Source organism: Phasianus colchicus, chromosome 2, assembly GCF_987193195.1.
Source record: "Phasianus colchicus chromosome 2, bPhaCol1.hap1.1, whole genome shotgun sequence".
Taxonomy (NCBI): Eukaryota; Metazoa; Chordata; class Aves; order Galliformes; family Phasianidae; genus Phasianus; species Phasianus colchicus.
The window spans coordinates 47,840,862-47,862,403 of NC_143437.1; the positions used below are offsets into that span (position 1 = coordinate 47,840,862).

General features: G+C 38.7%; 1 protein-coding gene across 3 annotated transcripts in view; it reads left to right on the top strand.

Moving 5' to 3' along the window:
• TAB2 (TGF-beta activated kinase 1 (MAP3K7) binding protein 2) overlaps positions 1 to 20,600 on the top strand; it is a 62,223-nt gene extending 41,623 nt beyond the window's left edge. For 2 of the 3 annotated variants that reach the window (XM_031612144.2, XM_090135574.1), the window contains exons 3-7: positions 5,542 to 7,051; positions 14,797 to 14,957; positions 15,579 to 15,672; positions 16,928 to 17,008; positions 18,564 to 20,600. In XM_031612144.2, the coding sequence (XP_031468004.1) occupies positions 5,542 to 7,051; positions 14,797 to 14,957; positions 15,579 to 15,672; positions 16,928 to 17,008; positions 18,564 to 18,709 (1,992 nt within the window). In that variant the 3' untranslated portion in view covers positions 18,710 to 20,600. Of the gene's footprint in view, positions 1 to 3,677; positions 5,364 to 5,541; positions 7,052 to 14,796; positions 14,958 to 15,578; positions 15,673 to 16,927; positions 17,009 to 18,563 lie in introns of those variants that run through there. The other variant, XM_090135575.1, reaches the window with a different exon arrangement.
• The last annotated feature ends 942 nt before the right edge of the window (positions 20,601 to 21,542 follow it).

Genomic DNA, 21,542 nt, shown 5'->3' on the forward strand with positions numbered 1-21,542 from the left:
ATATGTTCTACAGCAGGGAGCCTTAGAGTGTAGTAATCCCCATGCACCTGAGTCCTTTGTCTTCTTAGTATTAACCAGAATCAAGCAGGCAATCAGCCTGGCGTTGGCTGTGCGACAGCTGAACAGATGTGATGTGCTGATGTGTTTCTACCCAGTTCTTCTCTGGCTGCCTGGTGGCCTTAGTTTGTTTTAGTGTAGCCTTGGAATCCATGCTGCTAATCTGTGGATTCCTTTTGATCTCAGAAATAATAATTTGTCTGATGCTATTGTTAATGCTATGTCTGGAGTTTCACAGAATCACAGAATGGCCCAGGTTGGAAGGGACCACAAGGATCATGAATCTCCAACCCCCCTGCCACATGCAACCTCCCCATTTAATACTAGACCAAGCTGGCCAGGGCCCCATCCAGTCTGGTCTTAAACACTCCAGGGACGGGGCATCCACAACCTTTCGGGGCAGCCTATTCCAGCACCTCACCACTCTCTCTGTAAAGAACTTCCTCCTGACATCCGACCTAAAGTTTCCCTCCTTCAACTTAAAACCATTTCCCCCTGCTGTCTACCCTTTCAAGGAGTTGATTTCCCTCCTGTTTGTAGGCTCCCTTTAGGTACTGAAAGGCTGCAATGAGGTCACCCCACAGCCTTTTTTTCTCCAGGCTGAACAAGCCCAGCTCCCTCAGCCTCTCTTCGTAGGGGAGGTGCTCCAGTCCCCTGATCATCTTTGTGGCTCTCCTCTGGACCCTCTCCAACAGCTCCCTGTCTTGTACCGGAGGCTCCAGACCTGGATTCCAGATAGGGTCTCACAAGAGCAGAGTAGAGGGGAACAATCACTTCCCTGTCCCTGCTGGCCACCCCTCTTCTGATGGAGCCCAGAATGCCATTTGTTTTCCAAGCTGCAAGAGCACACTGCTGGCTCATGTTAAGCTTTTCATCCATCAAGACCCCCAGGTCCTTCTCTGCAGGGCTGCTTTCAAGACCGCTCCTTCCAGTCTGTATGGATGCCTGGGATTCCTCCAGCCCAAGTGCAAAACCTTGCACTTTGCTGTGTTGAACCTCATCAGGTTCACCTGGGCCCACCTTTCAAGTCTGTTGAGGTCACTCTGAATGGCATCCCTTCCTTCCACGAGTTTGCCATGGCATCAGCTATTTCCTCTACTACCAGTGTCAGAACATTCATACACCCATATTTTATATTGCTTCTGTTCTATAACATCACATTAGTTACTTTGGAAGGTGGTTTATTTTGCCTGTCCAAATCTCGTGGAAGTATGACGCAAGGGCACTGAATGTCTAAATGTCTACAGCTAACAAATTCTGTTAGGCTTACTTAACTGTGTTGCTTAAGTGTGTTTGCTTTGCATTTTCTTGTGATCCCAAAATATCTGTGCTGTTTGGATTTCATCGTTATCTAAAGTATTCAGCCTTTGAGTACGCTGGGTAATGGAGGATTGTGTGAATACTTACATTGATCAGCAGCATGCAAAATTTGATTGGGGAAAAGATAGACGGTATGTTCCCAGAAGCTGGTAGCCTCTGGGCTATGGCTATGACATGTCTTTGATGATAGAATTATGCTGTAAAGAATGCTGATTGTTTTCTTTTTATATGTATTTTAATACGTAAAATACATGTGTCCATACTTACGTATGACATATATATAGTCAACATACATGCATCCAAGTAGTGCTATGCCTGTTATGCTCTTGGAAGTGTGATTGTGCCAGTTTAATGTTTGAATTTTCAAGGCTCGATCATAATTCTACATTTGTAATAGAGTGAGAATTTGTGAAAACAGCAGTTCTTGAGAGAATTGTTTTTGATTTGAAAGTGGACTTGTGAGATTTCAAGCTTTCCCCAACCCTTTCTCTTTAATTATTTAGCTGTAGGGAAAATTGAACCAGACAATAGGCTGCTTGTATTTGTTCTCAGGATAGTTCACTGCTATTTTTTATATTAGCTCTCTGTAGAACTAATCTAACTTTTATACTAGAGATACAGTTTTGTTCTTTAAATGAGAGAGTTGCTTATTGCGTAAGGTCGATGAAGTAGGAGTGAATGCAAGAATTGTCACCTTCCGGATGTTTGGTTCTTGGTTCTTTAAAAGATAGCACACGGCTCTTCAAAATTCAGCAGTGTTTGAATACTACTGAATACAATGGATTTGTTTTTTTACATAAAAAGAAGTCTTCAGACTGTGAAGAGAAGATATTGTGCATCCTGTACTTTGATAGAGATATGGGATGAGAGGTTGGATTTTGAGGGAATTTTTTTTAGGTCAGCTTTTTTTAAGCCTTTTTAAAGGAGAAAAAAAAAATATGTATGCATATGTTCCATATGTACAGTATTATTACACTAATTCAGTACACCTTAAAGCTACTTATGATGGTGTTGTTACTAGGCTGTTCAAAACTGAGATTTCTAAAACAAAATCCTCTCAGTTTGGTGTTCGAAATTTCATGAGCTCTGGTTTCTCTGAATCAGCTTCTGGCTACACTACTCTAAGATGCTTTAAATAATAATAATAATAATATAACCTTTTCAAACTGAGAAATTGTGTACTTGAGCTGGTGGTAAAGACTGGACAGTGGGATTTGAGAGCACTTGGACATGTGTTTGTAGTGCTTCTGGAACAGTATCTGCATACCAAGTTGTGCCCTGTAGCAACTGAGCATGGTGGAATTAATTTCTGGTAAATATAATAACTGTAGCTTAGCTCTGAGATATAAGTAGTAATGTACTGTACTATATAAGAAGTGCTGTGATTTGCCTTGCCCCCACAGTATATGTCAGGGTGAAGCTATTTTTACAACAGGAAGTATAAAATGTCAGAGGAGAGAACCTGAAAGATTTCAAGCACTTATGCATTTCATAGTGATTGTGACAGAAGATTTTTATCACAACCTAGGCTTCTTAAGATCACTATGAATTGTGCAGGAAAGCTATCCAGTGCTGTTCTTTTGCCCAATGTTAAAATATCCAAGTGATACTAGTATCTTGAAACCAGAGGACCACCAAAAACTAACATGAAATGGAAACCTGTATCGTCTAGGGCACTGACGATCTTACTGCTTTCTTGGGCTGACTGCATTGGGTATTCCAGAAGAGTTTTGCATCCTTCCATTCTTCCTGGAAAGCAAGCTTTCTGCATTCAAGCCTCCCCTTCTCACTCAAAGGGATTGCCACAGCTTCCCCTCTCTGTGGACATTGTCCCTTTTGGTTCTTTTTTTGTGTGTCTGGGGCGTTTTATAACCACCTGCACCTCAAGTCTGCGTCCTCTCCTTGCTTCCTCATTTCCCTCCAACATTCTTATTCTTTCTTTTTTTTTCTTTCTCTTTCAGGGTGCCAACATTTTAAACTCAATTGGGACATGGGCAGAGCTAAGATGAGGGGCATTGTTTTGCTGGAATATGCTCAATTCTGCCATCAACCGGTTCTCTGGTCTGTAAAGAACTAGAAGCGGTTGAAACTCTGCCTCTGCCAGCCAGAAGATGCCAGGGGTTCCATGTGCCCCCGTTTCCCCCCTTGAATTCTCCAATTTGCTTGTTGACATCACTGTAATTTTGGAACTGATTGAATGCAGTCTTTAAAAAAAAAAAAAAAAATGTCCAAAGCAAATGCATTCAAGTTGAATGTAAGAGCGTTGCAAGCCTGGCCTGTTCCTTTTTGGTTTGATTTTTTTTATTTTTATTTTTATTTTTTGGCCTTTCTGTTAATAATTTTCATTCACTGAAGTTCATGCAAAACCTTTAAGATTTCTTAGCTTGTTTTTCTATGGCATCCTGTCCCTTTTCTGGCTCCCTTTTCTTCTTTGCAATGAATACAAGGCTACTGTTACTGTATTTTCTTACCCACTGTTCTTTCTTAGTTTGATTCCTTTCTTCACTACTAACGTTACTTGATTACTTTGTCCTCTTGTGCTTATTCCAATCTACACCCATTATGTGTACAATGATTTGACCCACATTCATCTCTCTCAAGACATTTCTGCAACAATTCTTTTATGTGACTGGCTAGTTAGATGGCCTTTAGGAAACCCCGTATTTTGTGATTTTTTTTAAAGCTTTTTTGTTGTTTGGATTGGTTTGGGGGTTTTTGTGTGTGTTTTTGTTTGTTTGGTTTTTTTTAAGTTATTATTTAAGAGTTCAGAACTTCATCTGGCCTGTATCAACACATAGTTTTGGTTTTGTGGGTGGAGTTTAGCTTGTCCTCCCTCTCCCACTTCTGTTATGTCTTTTTTTTTCCTTCAGTAATTTTTTTCAGGTAGAGACAGTCTTGCTTTGTCTGCACAACTCTGTCTTAGCCCTCACCTTGCTGAAGGAGCTACTATCTACTAGTTTAACAAAATAACTTGCTGCAAAGCTTGTAGCGTGGAACAGTTTCTCTTGCTTGTATGTTCTTTAACTATATTACTACTTGGCATGTACAATATTTTCCTTCATCATTTTTCTTTTTTCTGGTAACTGGTGTTCGGTGTGTTTGGATGAATTAGACACCTACTTTGTTTTTACAACATCTGGGCCTTAACAAGAGCTTTTCTGGCTGAAAGCATTTACTTATTTATTGAGGTGAGGACTGGAGGGAGGAGTGTACAGGAAATAATACGGGCAGAGCACAGCGTTCTGAAATTATGCCACCAGCACATGTAGGCTGTTTTAGCAAGGCCCTTATGTAGGGAAACAGTTAGGGAGATCTGAGTACAGTATTATTAATTGTGTGGAAATATAGAACTAGGATTAGCAATTAGTTTCCTTCTGATATGTTCTTAAAAAAGCAAATTAGCTAGGTGGTGGTTTTTAAGTTTCTTTATTACAGGTTTTATAAAGTAATCTTATACAAATGTAAGTATTTAAAAGCTTTTCAAACAGTGGTTTAAGTGGCCCCTGAGTTTGCATTAATATTTTCAACTTGCAAGAAAGTGATCATATGCTGTATGTGCATAAACTGAACTTCTACATTGCTTCTGAAGTCATATGCTCCTGTGCAACTTCTTTGGTCTGCATGTTTCTTCTCTGCATACGATTTAGCTTTCATTTTCAGCAGGAATTACTACATCGCTGGTATTGAAGTGTTTGCAGAAGGTTTTTTTTTTTTTAAGTAAACAAGTAATTTGATTTTAAGTTGTTTACCAGTACTGTACACATGAAGGTACTGTGAGTCTGTTCTTTCAGTCGTTTTCTTCTCGAGGCAGAGATGTGGTCATTAGTGAAGATTGTTCTAAATTCAGAGGGAATAGCAAAAGCATTCAATCACTGTGTATCATACTATACCAAGTTGCCTTATCAAGATTCAAGATGTCACTGTCATTGCTCCAGCAGCAGACCTCTGTTCTTGATTCCAGTGACTGAGTTGCTGTTCTCAAAATAGTAAGCTTTACATGCAAGGCCTTTGTGTGTATGTTTGTAGTTGCTATGCTGACCAACCACCTAAAGCTTTCCATTTGATGCTGCGTTGTTAACTTTTCACTGATGGTTTTGTGCCTGTATTTATCTAACCATAACAGTATTTTATCAGTAATGTCAAACTTTCATCTGTCTTTTATAGAATAACAATAATTTGGATGCCTGTTGTGCAGTTCTGTCTCAGGAGAGCACAAAATATCTCTATGGTGAAGGAGACCTAAGTTTCTCGGATGATTCTGCGATTCCTGGACTACGAAATCACATGACATCTCTTAATTTGGATTTGCAGTCACAGAACGTGTATCACCATGGACGAGATGGAAGAATGAATGGAAGTAGGACTCTAGCTCACAGCGTTAGTGATGGACACCTTCAAACCAAGCAGCCCAACAATGAACTATTTCAGCAGGAGCCACAGACTGCACCTGCGCAGGTTCCGCAAGGATTTAATGTCTTTGGAATGGGTAATACAGTTAGTGCTTCTAATCCAGGGCAACATCTTGGATTTCACCTAGGCAGCAAAGGAGTATCTAACTTGTCTCAACAAACACCCAGATTCAATCCAATCATGGTAACCTTAGCCCCAAATATTCAGCCTGGCCGCAATACCCCTACGTCTTTGCACATACATGGTGTACCTCCTCCTGTACTTAACAGTCCACAGGGAAATTCTATCTATATTAGGCCTTATATCACAGCTCCTAGTGGTACAGCTCGACAGACACAGCAGCAGGCAGGCTGGGCATCTCAGTTTAATCCTATGCATCCTCAGCAAGTCTACCAGCCTTCACAGCCAAGTCCTTGGACTACTCTTCCTACATCCAATACCACGCCACATACCTCATCGCAACACTCAACGCAGCCAAATCAGCAAGGCCACCAGACTTCTCATGTCTATATGCCTATCAGTTCTCCTACTACTCCACAAGCACCTATGATTCATTCATCTGGTAGCTCACAATCTTCTGCTCATAGCCAATACAACATTCAGAATATATCCACAGGACCTCGCAAAAACCAAATTGAAATCAAACTTGAACCACCACAGAGAAATAGTTCTTCTAAGTTGCGTTCAACTGGCCCTCGCACCTCCACTACTCCCTCTTCCCTCAACAGCCAGACATTAAGTAGAAGTCAGCCCACTGTTTACATATCGGCCAGTCCTCCAAATACTGATGAAGTGATCACACGTGGTCAGCCTAAGGTCTACATTTCAGCAAATGCCACTGCAGGAGATGATCAGCTTGTACGGAACCAGCCCACGCTTTTCATATCGACAAATCCTGGAGTATCTGCCACTTCTAGGAATATGTCTGGTCAAGTAAGCATGGGTCCTGCATTTATTCATCACCATCCACCCAAGAGTCGAGCAGTGGGCAACAGCACCACTGCAACCTCTCCTCGAGTGGTTGTTACGCAGCCTAACACAAAATATACTTTTAAAATTACAGTTTCTCCAAATAAGCCCCCTGCAGTTTCCCCAGGGGTAGTCTCCCCAACCTTTGAACCTACAAACCTTCTAAACCTTCCTGATCACTATGTTGAACCAGAGGGTATCCAGCATCTTACTGACCCTGTTTTAGCACATGTGGATAGGATCAGTGATGCACGAAAATTGAGTATGGGATCTGATGATGCTGCCTACACGCAAGGTAATATTCTTAATATAAGTAGTAAAGATTTCAACCAGATTGTCAATTCAGAATGTAAACTACAGAGCGTGAAACAGTTGATAAACCTTTGTGATATTAATGTTATCTTCAACTCTAGCATTCTTGAGTATTTCGTAAATAAACAAAAAAAGGTTTATAAGCAAGTCATAGATTTCTTTTTATGGCAAAGACATCTCACTGAATATTTGGAGATAATTCTCATTTGTCTTAAGAAGATATGTTATCTGTTTAATGAAGTGGAGTCACAGTGTCTTCGTTTTTATGTTGTTCTGAAGGAAACATCTAAGCTTGTTGAGTTCATCCTAATGATTTAAAGTTAAAAGTCTACTGGCAGACATTTGGATTGGTTGAGATACTGTTTCCATTAGATGCAATTTTCATTTTTTTTCTTTTTGTGAATGTTATTTAAGAAGCAAGAAAAGCAGTCTTCTGAAGCAGTTAGCGGGACAAGGTGTTTGCCTCTGTTTCCTAATGGGTGCCTGACAATAAAATGCTGAAAGTCTTCATACTTCTCTTATGTTGTTAAAATGTGAATAACAACCAAAGGTTGTTATTTTAAAGGATCGATAGTGTAATAGAAGAATAAAACTTAAATGTGATACGGTAACCCAGTTTAAAACTTTTTTTTTTTTTCCATTTTCATATTTTTTCACTTTTATTACCATCCTCATGGCTTATTAACCCTGTTGTGGGCTTTTCTATGAAGTTGCTGAATGGATCTTAGGATCTTTATGCAGTGTTCAGGGTAGACTGTCAAAAAGAACTATTTCTCTTTTCCATTTATTGGTACATTTCAGACTTAGCAACAATTCAGCATTAAAAAGCTGGTTCGTTCTTTGAACACTCTAAATGTTCTTCAGACTATACTTTTTGTGTAAGTACACTGATTAGGACACTGGAAGGATGGTGCACATCTGGGGTACACTAGTAACAAGGTTAATTGAAAGTGATTATAGCTTATGCACTTCTTCTGGATGCAGTTGTATTGTTGGTAAGAGCCTGACTTCTGCACAGTCTCTACAGGCTGGTAGATATCAGTATCCAATTTATCAAGTTGAGGCAGACTTGCAAAGCTCAGAATTCAGAAGTTTTGGATGGCACATAGCTTTTGTGGAGCCCAGCTGTTCCTGAGGCCAAGACAGATAGTTTTTAGATTAGATGCATGATGTAGGCTGGTTTAGCTTTTGTCTCCATGCTGACTTTGGAGAAATACCTTCATTTTATGTAGTTCATTCAGTAGTTCATATAAAGTGTACTCATGTTTCCCAACTTCTCTGTATTCAGAAATGTTTGGGAATTCTGGCATTATTTTGCTCTATTTCTCCTGCAACGTGCAGTATTTTTTATTTTCTGGTAACAATTTAATCTTTTGAAAGTTGAGAAGTGTGTGACTTGACTTATTGCTGTGACCTTGATTTCTGGAAGACCTACTTGGTACTGCTAGACCTAGATCTTTTACTTAGAGGTGGTTAGGTGTTTTTTTCTTATGTTAATGGTGTGGTAGTGTTTTGGGGTGGGGTTTTTTTGTTTGTTTGTTTGTTTGTTTTGCATACTAAATGTGATTTGAATTACTTGATGCTTTCCATTGTGAGGGGCATGTTCTGAGCTGCATCTAGCTTAGCAAGAGTGTGCAGAAACCTAGGTGCTTGTCTCACTTTAATTTTAGCCAAAATGGATGAGTCGTTTTCTCTGGCTATGATTAGAGAAAAAATGCGTTTTCATCAGCTTTTCCATTTCTGCCCAGAATGCTCCGTATCTTGGCAGGGAGAACTGAACCTGGCTTAGGATAGGAGGAATGTGGAAAGTAGAGCTGGTTTGGTGTCAAAGGAGATCTCTTTCACTTTGTTCCAGTGAAATGGATTCATAAGCACAAGAGAACATAAGATGTTGGACCTGTCTGCAAGTAATGCCTGCCACTGTACTTCTTTGCTGAAAAGCAGAGGGATTTGATGATGACAGAATTATTCCATCATTTTGATTTCCTCTCAGACAAAAATACGTCCTTGACTAGGACACCTACATATCAGAATTTCAGGTTGATGTCAACAGGGAGGATGAAGCAATTATCCTCGAGAAGGGAAGCATAGTCTGGGACAAGGATTTCGGGTGGGCAGTGGTAGCATAGGATATAAAGAGCTCAAGTCTAACCAGTATAGAGCTGTAAGAGAGTTCTCTGCTCATTGAGAAACGAGGGCAGATATTGGGAGTCAAGAGTACTATTCTTCTGGCAGTGGTTGGCCGTGGAGCTCTCTGATGAAGCACAGGGCTTGTCTGCCTGGTAGTTTATCTGTAAGTAACAGTTAACGCCGTGGAATAAAGTGGCGAGTTCTCGTTCTGTAAATCTGAAAAATCTAAACCCCATTGATGACCTACAGGAAGGTTGGTTTTCCATGATTAAGTTTCTTTCCAGATTTCTGTTGAGGGAGGATTTTAAAGATGCAAACGAGATGTATCATTATGTTTTCATACAGAGTTACAAAGTCATGAATCCAAACATCCAGAAATCAAAACATTTCAGAGCAAAAGTTATCTGTGGGGCTTTCTTTCAATTATATTGTGTGTAGGCATTCCGCTGTTTTTTCTTGATTCCATTTCTGATTTTTTGCTGTGGTTTCCTCTGCTGTTCTCTCCAGTAAGTCTCTGTGGGTAGTAGAAGTCTGCTGCAGATTTTTGTTTAACTTGCTGCCAGAACTAAAGGTTGTGCAATGTGAAAAGGAGTAGGATAATAGTCAGATCAAACTGATGTAGTTAAGACATTCTCTGTTAGCCTGGAATACTAAGCTGTATCTCTGCAGCTGGCTTGGTGATGTCAAGAAAGTCACTGTCGGCAGACGTTTCAGAAGCAGTTGCTAATTGTATGTTCCTTGTTTTTTGGAATTCCACTTTGAAATCCTGTGGACTTACTCATGGAAATGCTGACGGCATCCATCCACAAGTGAAGTCTATAGTAATAATAATGCTAGAAAAAATCTTACTAGGAGCATGCTGAAAAGCCAAACAAAGACAAATTTTTATGCTAATCACTTTAATATTAGCTCTCTGTACAGGAGTATCAATTCTCATTAGTTAAGATATTCTAGTGCATAATTATAATTTTAATAATATACTTACCTGACGTTTCAATATATTAAGTAAAGTGCCCTATGGATGAAAAGGTGACATTTGGTTAGACGCTAAAGATTTGGTACTTAGAAGTGTTTTTGTATTACGTACGTTCTCTGTGCACATAGTCTTATGTTGAATAATGAGGCTAAACAGTTACTAGTAAATCTTTATTCTCTGCAGAGCATCCAGCCTGTATAATGGACAGGCAGCTGTGCTATGAAGAAAATACATTAATCCTGGAATAAAATTTTCAGCTTAATGTTTTCCTGCTAGTGAGTTTACTTTAAGTCCCTTTTAACTAAGTCCCTTAGTTCACTGCTACTTGGCTTTTGACTGACATTTCTGCAATTTTTATCTTTCAACTTTGAGAGGGGCTGGTATGTTGCATAGTAAACAGACTTGTACCAGGTACAGATATTTATGTGGATATACATTTATTTAGCAGATCTTGTCACCGTGATTTAATGTAAATATACTGATTGCAAAATTAGTTAGTAACTTGACATTTTGCACAGTTCTCCTTTTTGCTTCTAGAAGTTTTTAAAGCTTTCAAAAGAAACAGAAGCTGCAGGAAAGAAACTTGAAGTCCTAACCAGGCCTTACAGATGTTCAGAAATAAAAGATTTGAGTGATACAGCTGTGCCCCAGCTCCAAAAGGCCTCCAGTTAGTTGCATCATGTGACATAGGAGAATATACAGCCTTATATTTGGCTCTGCATATCAGGCATATACACTAAGTGGAGCACAAACAAAAAGTGAAAAGGGGGAAACAAACAAATCAGAACTGTTGAAATTGCATAGTAAATGATGGAATTTCCTAGGGTTTCAAATGTGGATTTTGAAAATATGCGCAAACAGCATTCTTAAGAATTTCACTAATCTATTGATGCAGAGTAATTGCATTACCAGAATTCCACTTTCCTCCAAATTTGACCAAGAAATTCTGAGTCTGAAAATTCACAGATCTATAGTAGGGTGAAATCACTATGTTCCTGGATTAGCTTTTCTGTTAGAAACACATAAACGGTGTTTGTTTAAAATTCAAATTCACAAGTGCTTAGAGAAAACAGTCAGATGTACCTCTTCAAACACAAGTTATATTCGGTACCTGTTAGAATGGGTCTCTGGTCTCTCAGCAGTGACCTGTCCTGCACAGTTTCTTGCTTCCTGTAATTACAGTGGTTTGCAGCTGTTTCGTGGTTAAGTGCCACTGTTTCCTTTGACATTGAAGTGCACATCTGCCAGAGAACTGAACTGCTCTTTCCAGTCAGCTGAGTGTAGAATGCAGAAACTGAAAAAAGCTGAAGTATCCTGTTTCCACCCAGTGAAAAAAATGGTCATCAGAACTGTTCAAATTGTGGTACACTAACAGTGAGACAAGGAGGAAGTCTTTGTATTTCTCATACTAGGGTGATTACAGTAAATAGCTTCTTTTTAACGATGTCTGAATAAGTAAGTGCAAGCCTGAGCCTTTCTGGCTTGTATTGCAATTAGCCTATAGAGAGTAAACTGTGATGTACCAGTGCTGTCCGCACAGGTAGAATTTCATTCCTGCAAGTAACACAGGATTATCAAGAGTAGACCATAAAACGTCTCCACTAGAGCTATTACCTGAACTGTGTGATGGCTGCTCTGAAAGTAATGCCTCCTATTATGTTGGCCCACAACACCAGAGGTGGATGTTGGTGGCATGGCAGTAGAGACTGAACCTTCCCACCAGTATTCCGTTGCATTTTGTTGCCATGTGATGGATGGCAGCAGAGGGGCGGTCTGACAAGTTGGCATATGACATGGAAGTATATATAAACGAAGGATGTCTCATTGAATCCCTCCAAACAGGAAAAATAGCACCCATTGACATTCATCAGTGCTTCCTGAACATTTCTGGAAACCAAACAGTGGGTGTGAGCACAGTGGGGTTTCAACATTGGTGACAGTGGCAGTGGGTCACCTCCACTGGTGTGCAGATTGTTACAAACGTGGCATGCAAGCTCTTGCTCATTGCTGGTTAAAATGCATAGCTAATGGTGGTTACTGTTGAAAGAAAGTGTTTTGTGGCTGAGAACTTGCTCTATCAAATAGTGTTACTGATAGGAAGCTTTAGGCTGGAATGACCCTATGTAGTTAATTCAGAGGTACACTTTACAGTTTTCTCTTAACATTTTCAGTTTCTCTGATCAACGCTAGGGGGGGCTGATTGCTTACTTGCTGCTCTTCATTAGTAAGTACTGAGGAGGTGGGTGGATTTTGTCACCTCATTATTTTTCTACAGCTGCCAAGTTAATATTTATGCAAAATTGCCAAATTCTGTATAACATCCACCACTTGAGCCAATGTCTTGCCGGTTTCTTATCCAAGTTATTTTTAATAGAAAATGTTTAGCACTGCAGTGTCAAATAATTATTTTTCTTTAATAGTAATATAAATGTTATAACGAGTGTGTTTAAAGTCGATTGGGACTTAAAATGGTAAAATAGTTGCAGAGATGCTAGGAGAGAAAATGAAAATGCTGTGGGCATCCATCAGTTCTTTCTGCACCCTGTGCCATTCCATAACGACAGCTGAATTTCTAAACCAAAGATGTTGGAGAATATTGAAATGAGTTGTTTGCTTTCCCTCTATAAGAGGGAAAAAAGCCCTTCAAAGAGTGACTCTTATTCGTGGTCATACTTGTGAGTGCGTGTGTGTCCTGGAGGCACTCTGATAATGCTCTTTCTCACCTTCCATATCCAGCATTATTGCTGCTAACTGACGGCCTGCATCTGTAGTTGGATAGATCTGAGGAGTTCCACGTCTGCTTGGTAGCTCACAGCTGTGTTACTGTAGGTCACATACCAATAACTTGGCCTTCAAGAAGTTGATTCAACAGTAACATCAAGGCAGTGAAATTAGAAGAGGATGTCTAAAAGTGGAAAAATAAGTCTGGAAAAGGCTTTGTGGTTTCCTTGCAAGAATAGGGGCAAAGTAGTCTTCAGTTTCCTTTCTTTATCATTGCATCTATCTTTCTAGCTCCTGGAGATCATAAATAGAAGAAAAGTTCTTCAGTTGTTCATAAGATGCTGTTCAGCTGGGGAGGCTGTCTTTTGAGACGACTTACCTGATGATTCCCAGTCTTTAACAAAAATGTACATCTTGGAGTTTTGGTTACTGTTTTTTTATGCTCCAGAAGAGCATAGCTACGCCTTCTGTTGTAGCATGGATAGTGGCTACCACAAATAAACAGATGTCTTTATATAAACAATTCTAAATTGAACAAAAGCAAAAGGTAGAAACCTTTACAGTTCTGTCATTTCATTATCTTTTAAACATGTAACTCAAAAACCTGGACTGAGTCTGGGTGCAGCCTTGTGGTTCTGTAACTGTACAGAAATAGTTTGGCACAGTTCCTCCTTCTGAAGAAAGACCAAGCATGATGTGTGAATGAAATGGCAGGAGTTGCAGTGAAGGGGAGTTCTACCTGCTGAAAATGAGAAAAGTTTCATCTTTTTTATACGCTCTTTTTTTCAATGATGCTACTGCTCAGGAAACCTAGCCAACCAATTAGGAGTGCTTTGACCTTGTTGCTACCTAAGAAATATAGGTTCATTAAACCACACATTTCAGCCAGTCTTGTTTAAACAGGTTGTTTCTGAGGAAGATTTCTGTCTTTTTTAGTACTTTGTTATTGCTATTTCTCATTAATTTCTAAAGTGCTATAGAAGTACCTATATTTCATAATTTATTTGATGAATGACTATGCAGCAGTTGAAATGATTAGGTTTATTTAATTAAATCCTTCTTTCACTTGTACTGAAAGTGCACTATTCCTTTGAGCAGCGTTGTCTGCTCATGTGGTGATACTTTGCAGTATACCTATCTTTAATGAAATAAACTCTTTAAATTGTATGTATTCAGTTGCTTGTTCAACGTTGGGTTTAAAAAGATTTGGTTTAAATGCTAACTTGGTTGTCTCTAAATCAAGTCTTTGTATGCCATTTAATTTATGAATAGTAAGCAGTAAGAGAAATTAGAAGCTGAGCTAATGGTTGAGGGATGAAATAACTCACAGTCCAGCCTCCATGATAAATATAGCTGATGTTTACCAGCAGTATCGCTTGTAGTACTTTCTGTTTTGGTTTCACTTGATGTCTCCTGCTATGAAAAGAACACTGGATTGTGTTCCAATCCAAATAGCAACAAAATGAAAAATCTCATTTCTTACCTACCATAGTGCTCTGTCATGCAGCTATCTCTGAAGTCTACATCATGCCATCTCTTTTACCATGAGCAGGCAAAACACAAGGCAAGGAAATGTTTGTTAGCTTCTGAAAGCTATTCTCATAGTTTTGCTGGATTATTAAAAAAAAGACTTTTGCAGATTACAGCTACATTTTGCATGATTTTCTGTTATGTTATATGACTTTCTCATTGTATTTACTTGTCTGTGATTGATTTATGGTGTTTTGCAAAATGCAGTGTGTTTTTTCTTCTGGCAGAGGCTTTCTTTTGAGGAGAATGGAAAAAGAATCTGTAGAAATGTTTGTCTGTATTTTCCCAAAGGAATACTAGCTTTCATCTTTATCTGATGTTGTCATAGAAGGGATAATAAAGTAGATAAAATGGGACTTTATGTATTGCAGCTTTACTGGTACATCAGAAGGCCAGGATGGAGCGACTTCAACGAGAACTTGAGATTCAAAAGAAAAAGTTGGATAAACTAAAATCAGAGGTCAATGAAATGGAGAATAATCTGACACGAAGGCGGCTGAAAAGATCGAATTCTGTTTCCCAAATTCCATCAGTAAGTTGAAACGGCTGTAGGCGATGAGCCTAAACCACAAGCATGGGCTGTTATAGCAAATTAAAGAATAGTTGCTCATATATTGACAATGTACTAGCAGTAGGTAGCATACCTAGAATTAAACAGGTGAACAGTGTAGTGCAGAGACTAAACATGTATTGTTTAGCCATCAACCTTTCAGTTCACTGGTTGTTGCTGCTTTCAAAGTCACAAACGGTTTGCACCTGGTGATCCTTCCTGATATTTTTAAAGGAATGGTCACCTAAAGGTTTAGATTACTTAACGCTCATATGGCTATCCACAGAGTATTATTTTTGTGTGTATACTAGTCTCAAAAGAAAACTGATAATGCACCAGTTTTCAGTCCAGATAGCCATTGATCTGGTGGACCATTGGCTGTGTTCTAACCACAATCTGGAGTTTGTTCAGTCAGCTCTGAAGTCTGATGAGAGGAGAGTTCAGTGGGTCTGAAAGCTTTGTCAAAGCTTATGCTTGGACAAATGAAACAATAAGGGAAAATTCTTTTATCTTCACTTGTAAAATGACTATCTACCTATGTGTGAATGATAACTGATAATAAGATGGGGGCACTTAGTCTAACAAGCAGATTTATTTTTTCAGCTGGAAGAAATGCAACAGTTAAGAAGTTGTAACAGACAGCTGCAGATAGACATAGATTGCCTAACCAAAGAGATTGATCTTTTTCAAGCAAGAGGTACAGTATGTTCTTAGTACGTCAACAAGTGTCAATGTTAATTTTACTTTCTCCTTTCACTGTCTGCATGTATCAGAAGTGGCTGTGTTAAAAATACATGCACTGTGTTATCAGTATATGCGCTGTTTGCAAAATAATGTTAATTTAAGTGGAACTATGAAAGTAACTGTGTTCTAAGCCTTTTGTTCTGTCAGCTATATGATTTTCCTAATCCTGTGGTTGTTCCTATCTCTTAATTCTCTCCGAAGAGAGAATTGTGATGCCATTTGTTTAAAAAATACTGGGGGAAAAAAGCTCTTTGATCACTTGAATATCAAAGAAAAGGGGACAAGTTTTCTAAATGATGTAGTCATACCTACATGTCCTTTGTCTTGCATTTCTGTCTTGTATTCAGCATCTCTAGTTAACAAACAAAATACCTTTGTAACACTGTGCTCTCCTCCTTCAACTTTCTCTGTCTACAGAGACACAGCCTTTGGTCATGAGGGAGAAACTGAGACAACTGAGACAGTTCAATTGCTGCCAACACAATGTCTCCGTCTCTCCTTGCTCCCCGTTCTTGTCAGTGCGTAGAGCACTACTGTGCTTTACCTGTAGACCCTTCACAGAGCTAATACTGCACTCTATCCCAGGGGGGTGAAAGGAAAGAAATTGGGATTACTGGAAACATCTGCAGCTGGTGTGAGGGGGAGACTGCAAAGGAGGAATGAGGCAGTGAGAGAGAAGGGACCGGTGCTTTCTGCTTTCAGCACTGGCAGGATGTTTGATCAGCTCAGTCATGAGCCGTGCGAGTTCTCCTTTTGACACCTGTACCTGCAGATAAGGAGAAAGTAAAAAGCTGTACAGGACATAATACATAGGTCATACATCTCTTCAGTGCGGTTAGAATTTAGGAAAATTAGGTAAAATTTACAAATAAAGTGCAGTTAAATAGTTATCAGTTAATAGTTATAAAATCTTATAAGAATGGGGGAAAGTAATAGTTTAAAGAGATTGGGCAGTTAGCTAAGAACCAGGCTGTAGAAATGTGGACTCCTGAATTTTGTTTCTGACGTTCTTATATTGCATATTTTAGTAAGTTTGTGTATTCTTGATGCTACTGATATCTCATGCAGGTCCACACTGACACCTTGATATAAAAGATAAGCTCAATCATAACTACTGGGAAAAAAAAAAAAAAGAAATTTTGCTTTTGTACCCAAGTGTATTTTAAAAACAGTTGCACATTATTTTCTTCTTTTTTTATTATTTTTAGGACCACATTTTAATCCCAGTGCTATTCATAATTTTTATGATAATATTGGATTTCTTGGTCCGGTGCCACCAAAACCCAAAGGTATTGTATTAGTAAAATTTGTTTTTTATGCTAATGTCTGGTTTGCATCTAGTACTAAGTTTTTTCTTGTGATTCTGGATTAAATATTGACTGTGAAATAGATGATTTCTTCAAAAGCATACAGTTTTAGCCATTCATACATTCAGGAAAGAGAAGTGTATTAGATGAGATGTGCTTAAAGATGGCTAATAGTTGCAAGATAGTTAAATGGAAACATCCGTCTTTTAGAAATGAACGTAAGATACAGGAGTGAAACTCCAGATTACTTTGTCATTGTCCTTGGTGAGGAATGGTTTTGGTCATTGTCCTTGGTGAAGTTACTTATTACAGTAACTCAGTTACTTAGACTGCAGGATTTCCTTGCGCTTGCACAATTTACATAATAGTCTTAAGTAGATGAAGAAAAGAGGGATGTTACTAATAGCGCTGTCAATATTCTGGAACTTATTAATCTTGGACACTATACTTCCCCTTGAATTTTGCACGTGATTTTTTTTTTTTTTGCCCTAGTGGGATATCACATAAAATAGAATAACTAGCTCTCATGAGTTACGTAAAGCAAAGAATGAAATTTTGTAACAGCATCATAGTGTGATCTAAAACGACCACCAAATGGAGTAATTAATCCACTACTGTTTCTGTGCAGTTGTTCTGTGCAGGAAGTTTTCTGTATATTGTGTGTGAGTGTATGAATGGTCATTGTAGCGTACAGCAACTTTCACCACAGAATCTCTTCTGAAGAGAATTCTCTTTCAGAATAGCCTAGTTAAGTTTAATTTTCTTTTATCCTTTATTTTGTGTGCAGCTCTTCCAGACTGGTACTGCTCTTCGTGTTTTATAAGTTTGTTTTTAGTGCTCTGTTATCTAGGCTGCTGATGAAAAACGGAGCAAAAATAAATCCACACACAGTCCTTTAAGATGTGCTGTTTTTATAGTTGGACCATGAAGAGTGTCAGAAAGTACAGAAAATATCAGTTCTGTCAACTGTGTAGTTCCCTCTACAGTAAATAAATCTAAATGCTGTTGCTTTTTTCCCACCCACCAACCTACTGTAGAAGGAAATGAAAATTAGTTTTCCATTTGTATTGAAATTCAAAAATATAAGTGTCTTATAACTGGGCAGAGCTTTAGTGTATCTGACTGCCTTTCTGGTTTGGGGAAGAGCTGCTGACATTCATTCTGGAGGCAGAATATTAAATACATGAAAAGACTACAGAGCACTTAGTTCAGATCATTGTCCATAGACTTCAGACTTAGTCTTTTGCATGTTCACTATGCTGATCTTTGTTCCCTGTGATTCTAAATTTCATCTCATGCAGTAGCTTTGAGCCCAAGGGGGGCTGCTTGAAGCTTTGTGTAGCTCACGTCGTACCATTTGACTAACTTACAGTCATGATGTAGTCAAGGGGATGATTAAAAGCTGCTTCTGTTGCTAGTCATAACTGCAGCTTTTGGAAGAACAAGATTGTTCTCAGTTATTGAAATCATCATCTCAAAATTCTTTCCATGCTGTTCTTGGTCAGTAACTGTTTATCTTATCTCTTCCATATCACAGATCAGAGGTCCATTGTGAAAACACCAAAGACTGTTCCAGACGCAGATGAAGATGAGGGAGCTCAGTGGAGTTGTACTGCCTGTACTTTTTTAAATCATCCAGCCTTAAATCGCTGTGAACAGTGTGAAATGCCCAGGCATTTCTGAGCCAACAGGCCTGTTATCTTCTGTAAAACCACAGCAAACGTACAAGGAACTATCCAGTCATTGGGGGCAGAAAAAGCATTTATGTGTAGGATTTTGTAAAATTGAAGGCGTGACGAGGTGGTGTTTTGTAATGTTAAATGTCAGCCCACAGAGCTAGTAATGCCTCAGTGTTGTGTCACAGGCAGTTGAAATTCATCGGCTGAAAGGTAATCTGCTGAAAGACTCAGTTGCCAGCTGCCTAAACCATGTACAGTATTACCATATCCCAGTAACACACACCGTGTTCAGTGCTTGGGTGTTGCCCATCCTCTTCTCTGCCCCGATGTCACTACTGAATTTTGACAGGGGAAAGGAATAGAGCGCTCGCATTTTTGTTTTCAGAGCTTTCAGTGAAACACTACATGCACAGAGGAAATTTAAAAGGAACAAGGTTTAACTGTTTAAACTGTTTGCTGCCACATAGTGCCTTTGATAAAGGGAGGAACTTCACAAACCAGTGGTACTCTTTGCCTTGTCTTCCCTGAAAACATCTCTGTGAAGCCAGAAATCAGTACAATCACATCTAAAGATGAAAAGGAAAAACTGCATGCGTTGTCTGTACAATACACACAGTGAAATACCCCAAAGCTTTTCCTACTGTACATAGCTCTAGAGCCTGCTTTAAGTGATTTCTTTTCTTCACCTTTATTATTTTCTTGTACTTCTGTATGTATAGTGTAATAGTCCTTTTGTTAACTTTCTTTTTTTTTTCCCTTTAAGTGATTAAGCACGATCATGTCCCTTTTTTTTAAGCTTTTATCTGAGAGAAGCAATGCCTTAAAATAAGAGCATTAATAAGAAACTATGCACAAAATAGCTTTCCTCTGCTCATTCTGTACATTGCTCTTGTAAATGCTGATGATCTGTGAAGACCTGCAGATGCAGCGTGGTAAAAGTGCAGGAAAAGTTGGAAGAGTTATGCATATAGTTCACTCTGTACACTGAGTTTTACGGTGGGTGACACAAGGTAGCATTTTGTCTGGCGTGAGGAAATAAACTAAGAAACTTTCAACCCACCAACAGATCAGCTTCCGATTTAAGCTTGCTTCATCTGCTGGGTATCTTGCAGACTCCTGAAGAGAGATTCATTGGGGAAGTACACACAGTGCCAAATCAACAGCAGCAGCATCATACAGCTTTGTTCAAGAACTTTAAATGCTTTCCTGTTTTGGCAGCCAGTTTCTAAACCTGACTTGTGGTGAAGTCTCATATTTATAGAAAACAAGGATAGCAATATTTAGGACAACTGAAATAAAGGCTGGAAAAAAGAAATCAAACAGACTTGAACACTGAAGCAACCTCAAGCATCTCTTTTTTTGATGATCTATTTTTTTAAGGAAAATATTCACATGATCGGGAATGTACATAACTGATTGAGAAAATGGAATTACAGTATGTATGAAAGACAGCACACGATTATGTAGCAGCACTTAAAGTGAGGCTGGAGGGAGTGCTAACTATGTAGCAAGAGACAAAGTAGACTGTCACCCACTGTAAACATTTGCCAGTGGACATTTTCATTAGGAATTTTACAAGTGATCTATGTGAATACACAAAGGCCTTTGTTTTGAAGGCTTTGCATTTTTTTATGTGGGAAGAAAATGCCAATCCCAGGTAATTAGGCAGTAGACCCAAAGCACTTGCATTCAATGCATTTTGTTTATAAAATGAGGCCTTGTTTTTCAGCTTCATCTGCAGTTCTATGTGAAGATTGACAAATCAGTTTTTACCTGTTTATTAATAAAACCTAATTTGGATATCTTGAGTTGATGGTTTTGTGATTTAGCTGGGTAAACTGTCTTTGTAACAGATAAGTTATTTATAAAAATTAAAAAAAAAAATTATATTCTAATGTTCGTTTTTGTGATTTGTTTACTTATTCCGTGCTGTGGAGCAACAGAATGCTCAGCAGAGCAGTAAGTATTAACAGTATTAAAAATAAGATGATTTCTTATGACCACAGGTTTCGTATAAACTTTTGGGTTGTACCTTGCCTTCATTCATTGTAATGGGAGGAGAGGAAATGGCAGATGTCATCAATACGCTTCAAAGGTATATGACTCTTAAAAATAGTTTTCTAATTCAAAATGAGCAACCACGTTGTCCAAGGTAATGTATGAAATACTTCTGTGCACTGTTACTGTAAACATAGTTTAAAGACTAAGCTTTATTTTGTTGCGGTGTATATTGTAATAGACATGGAATGTTCCTGGACACGTCTCTTCCACTTGCTCCGTTTAGAGAGACACTTTGGATGGTACTTGTCCTTTCCTGAGACACAGAATTTTACCTCAGGGTTTTTGTGTTCTTTCTGTATTTCGTGCCACGTATACTATTGGGCCTTGCTTCAAATTGATATCAAAATATCAACGTACCACTATTATGTTATAAAAGGGTGGGATTTTAAGACTAAATTTTTGAAGATGAAGCAGAACTCCTTTTCTTCTTGGAAGATAAATATAAAACACTGAATGCAGTAAGGTTAAATTCATCTCCTGGGCATCGGTAGTTTGTCTTGGATACTGACTGGTGATGTTACATTCTTGTAATTTCTCTGTCAGGGCCCTCTATAATTGTTAAATACAAATAGAGGGTGCCCTTTCATAGCGGAAAGGAAAAAAGTACAATTCTTGACTTCTAGAGATGCTCGTATTTATTTTTCATGACTGAAATATTCATCGTTGGGGACAAACTTCAATGTTGGAATAACTTCAGTAATGCTGGCAGTGAAACTGAGATGAGCTGGGCTGCTCTCGTGTCAGTTCTGCAGAAGGGATTTCAGTTCATGTTATAG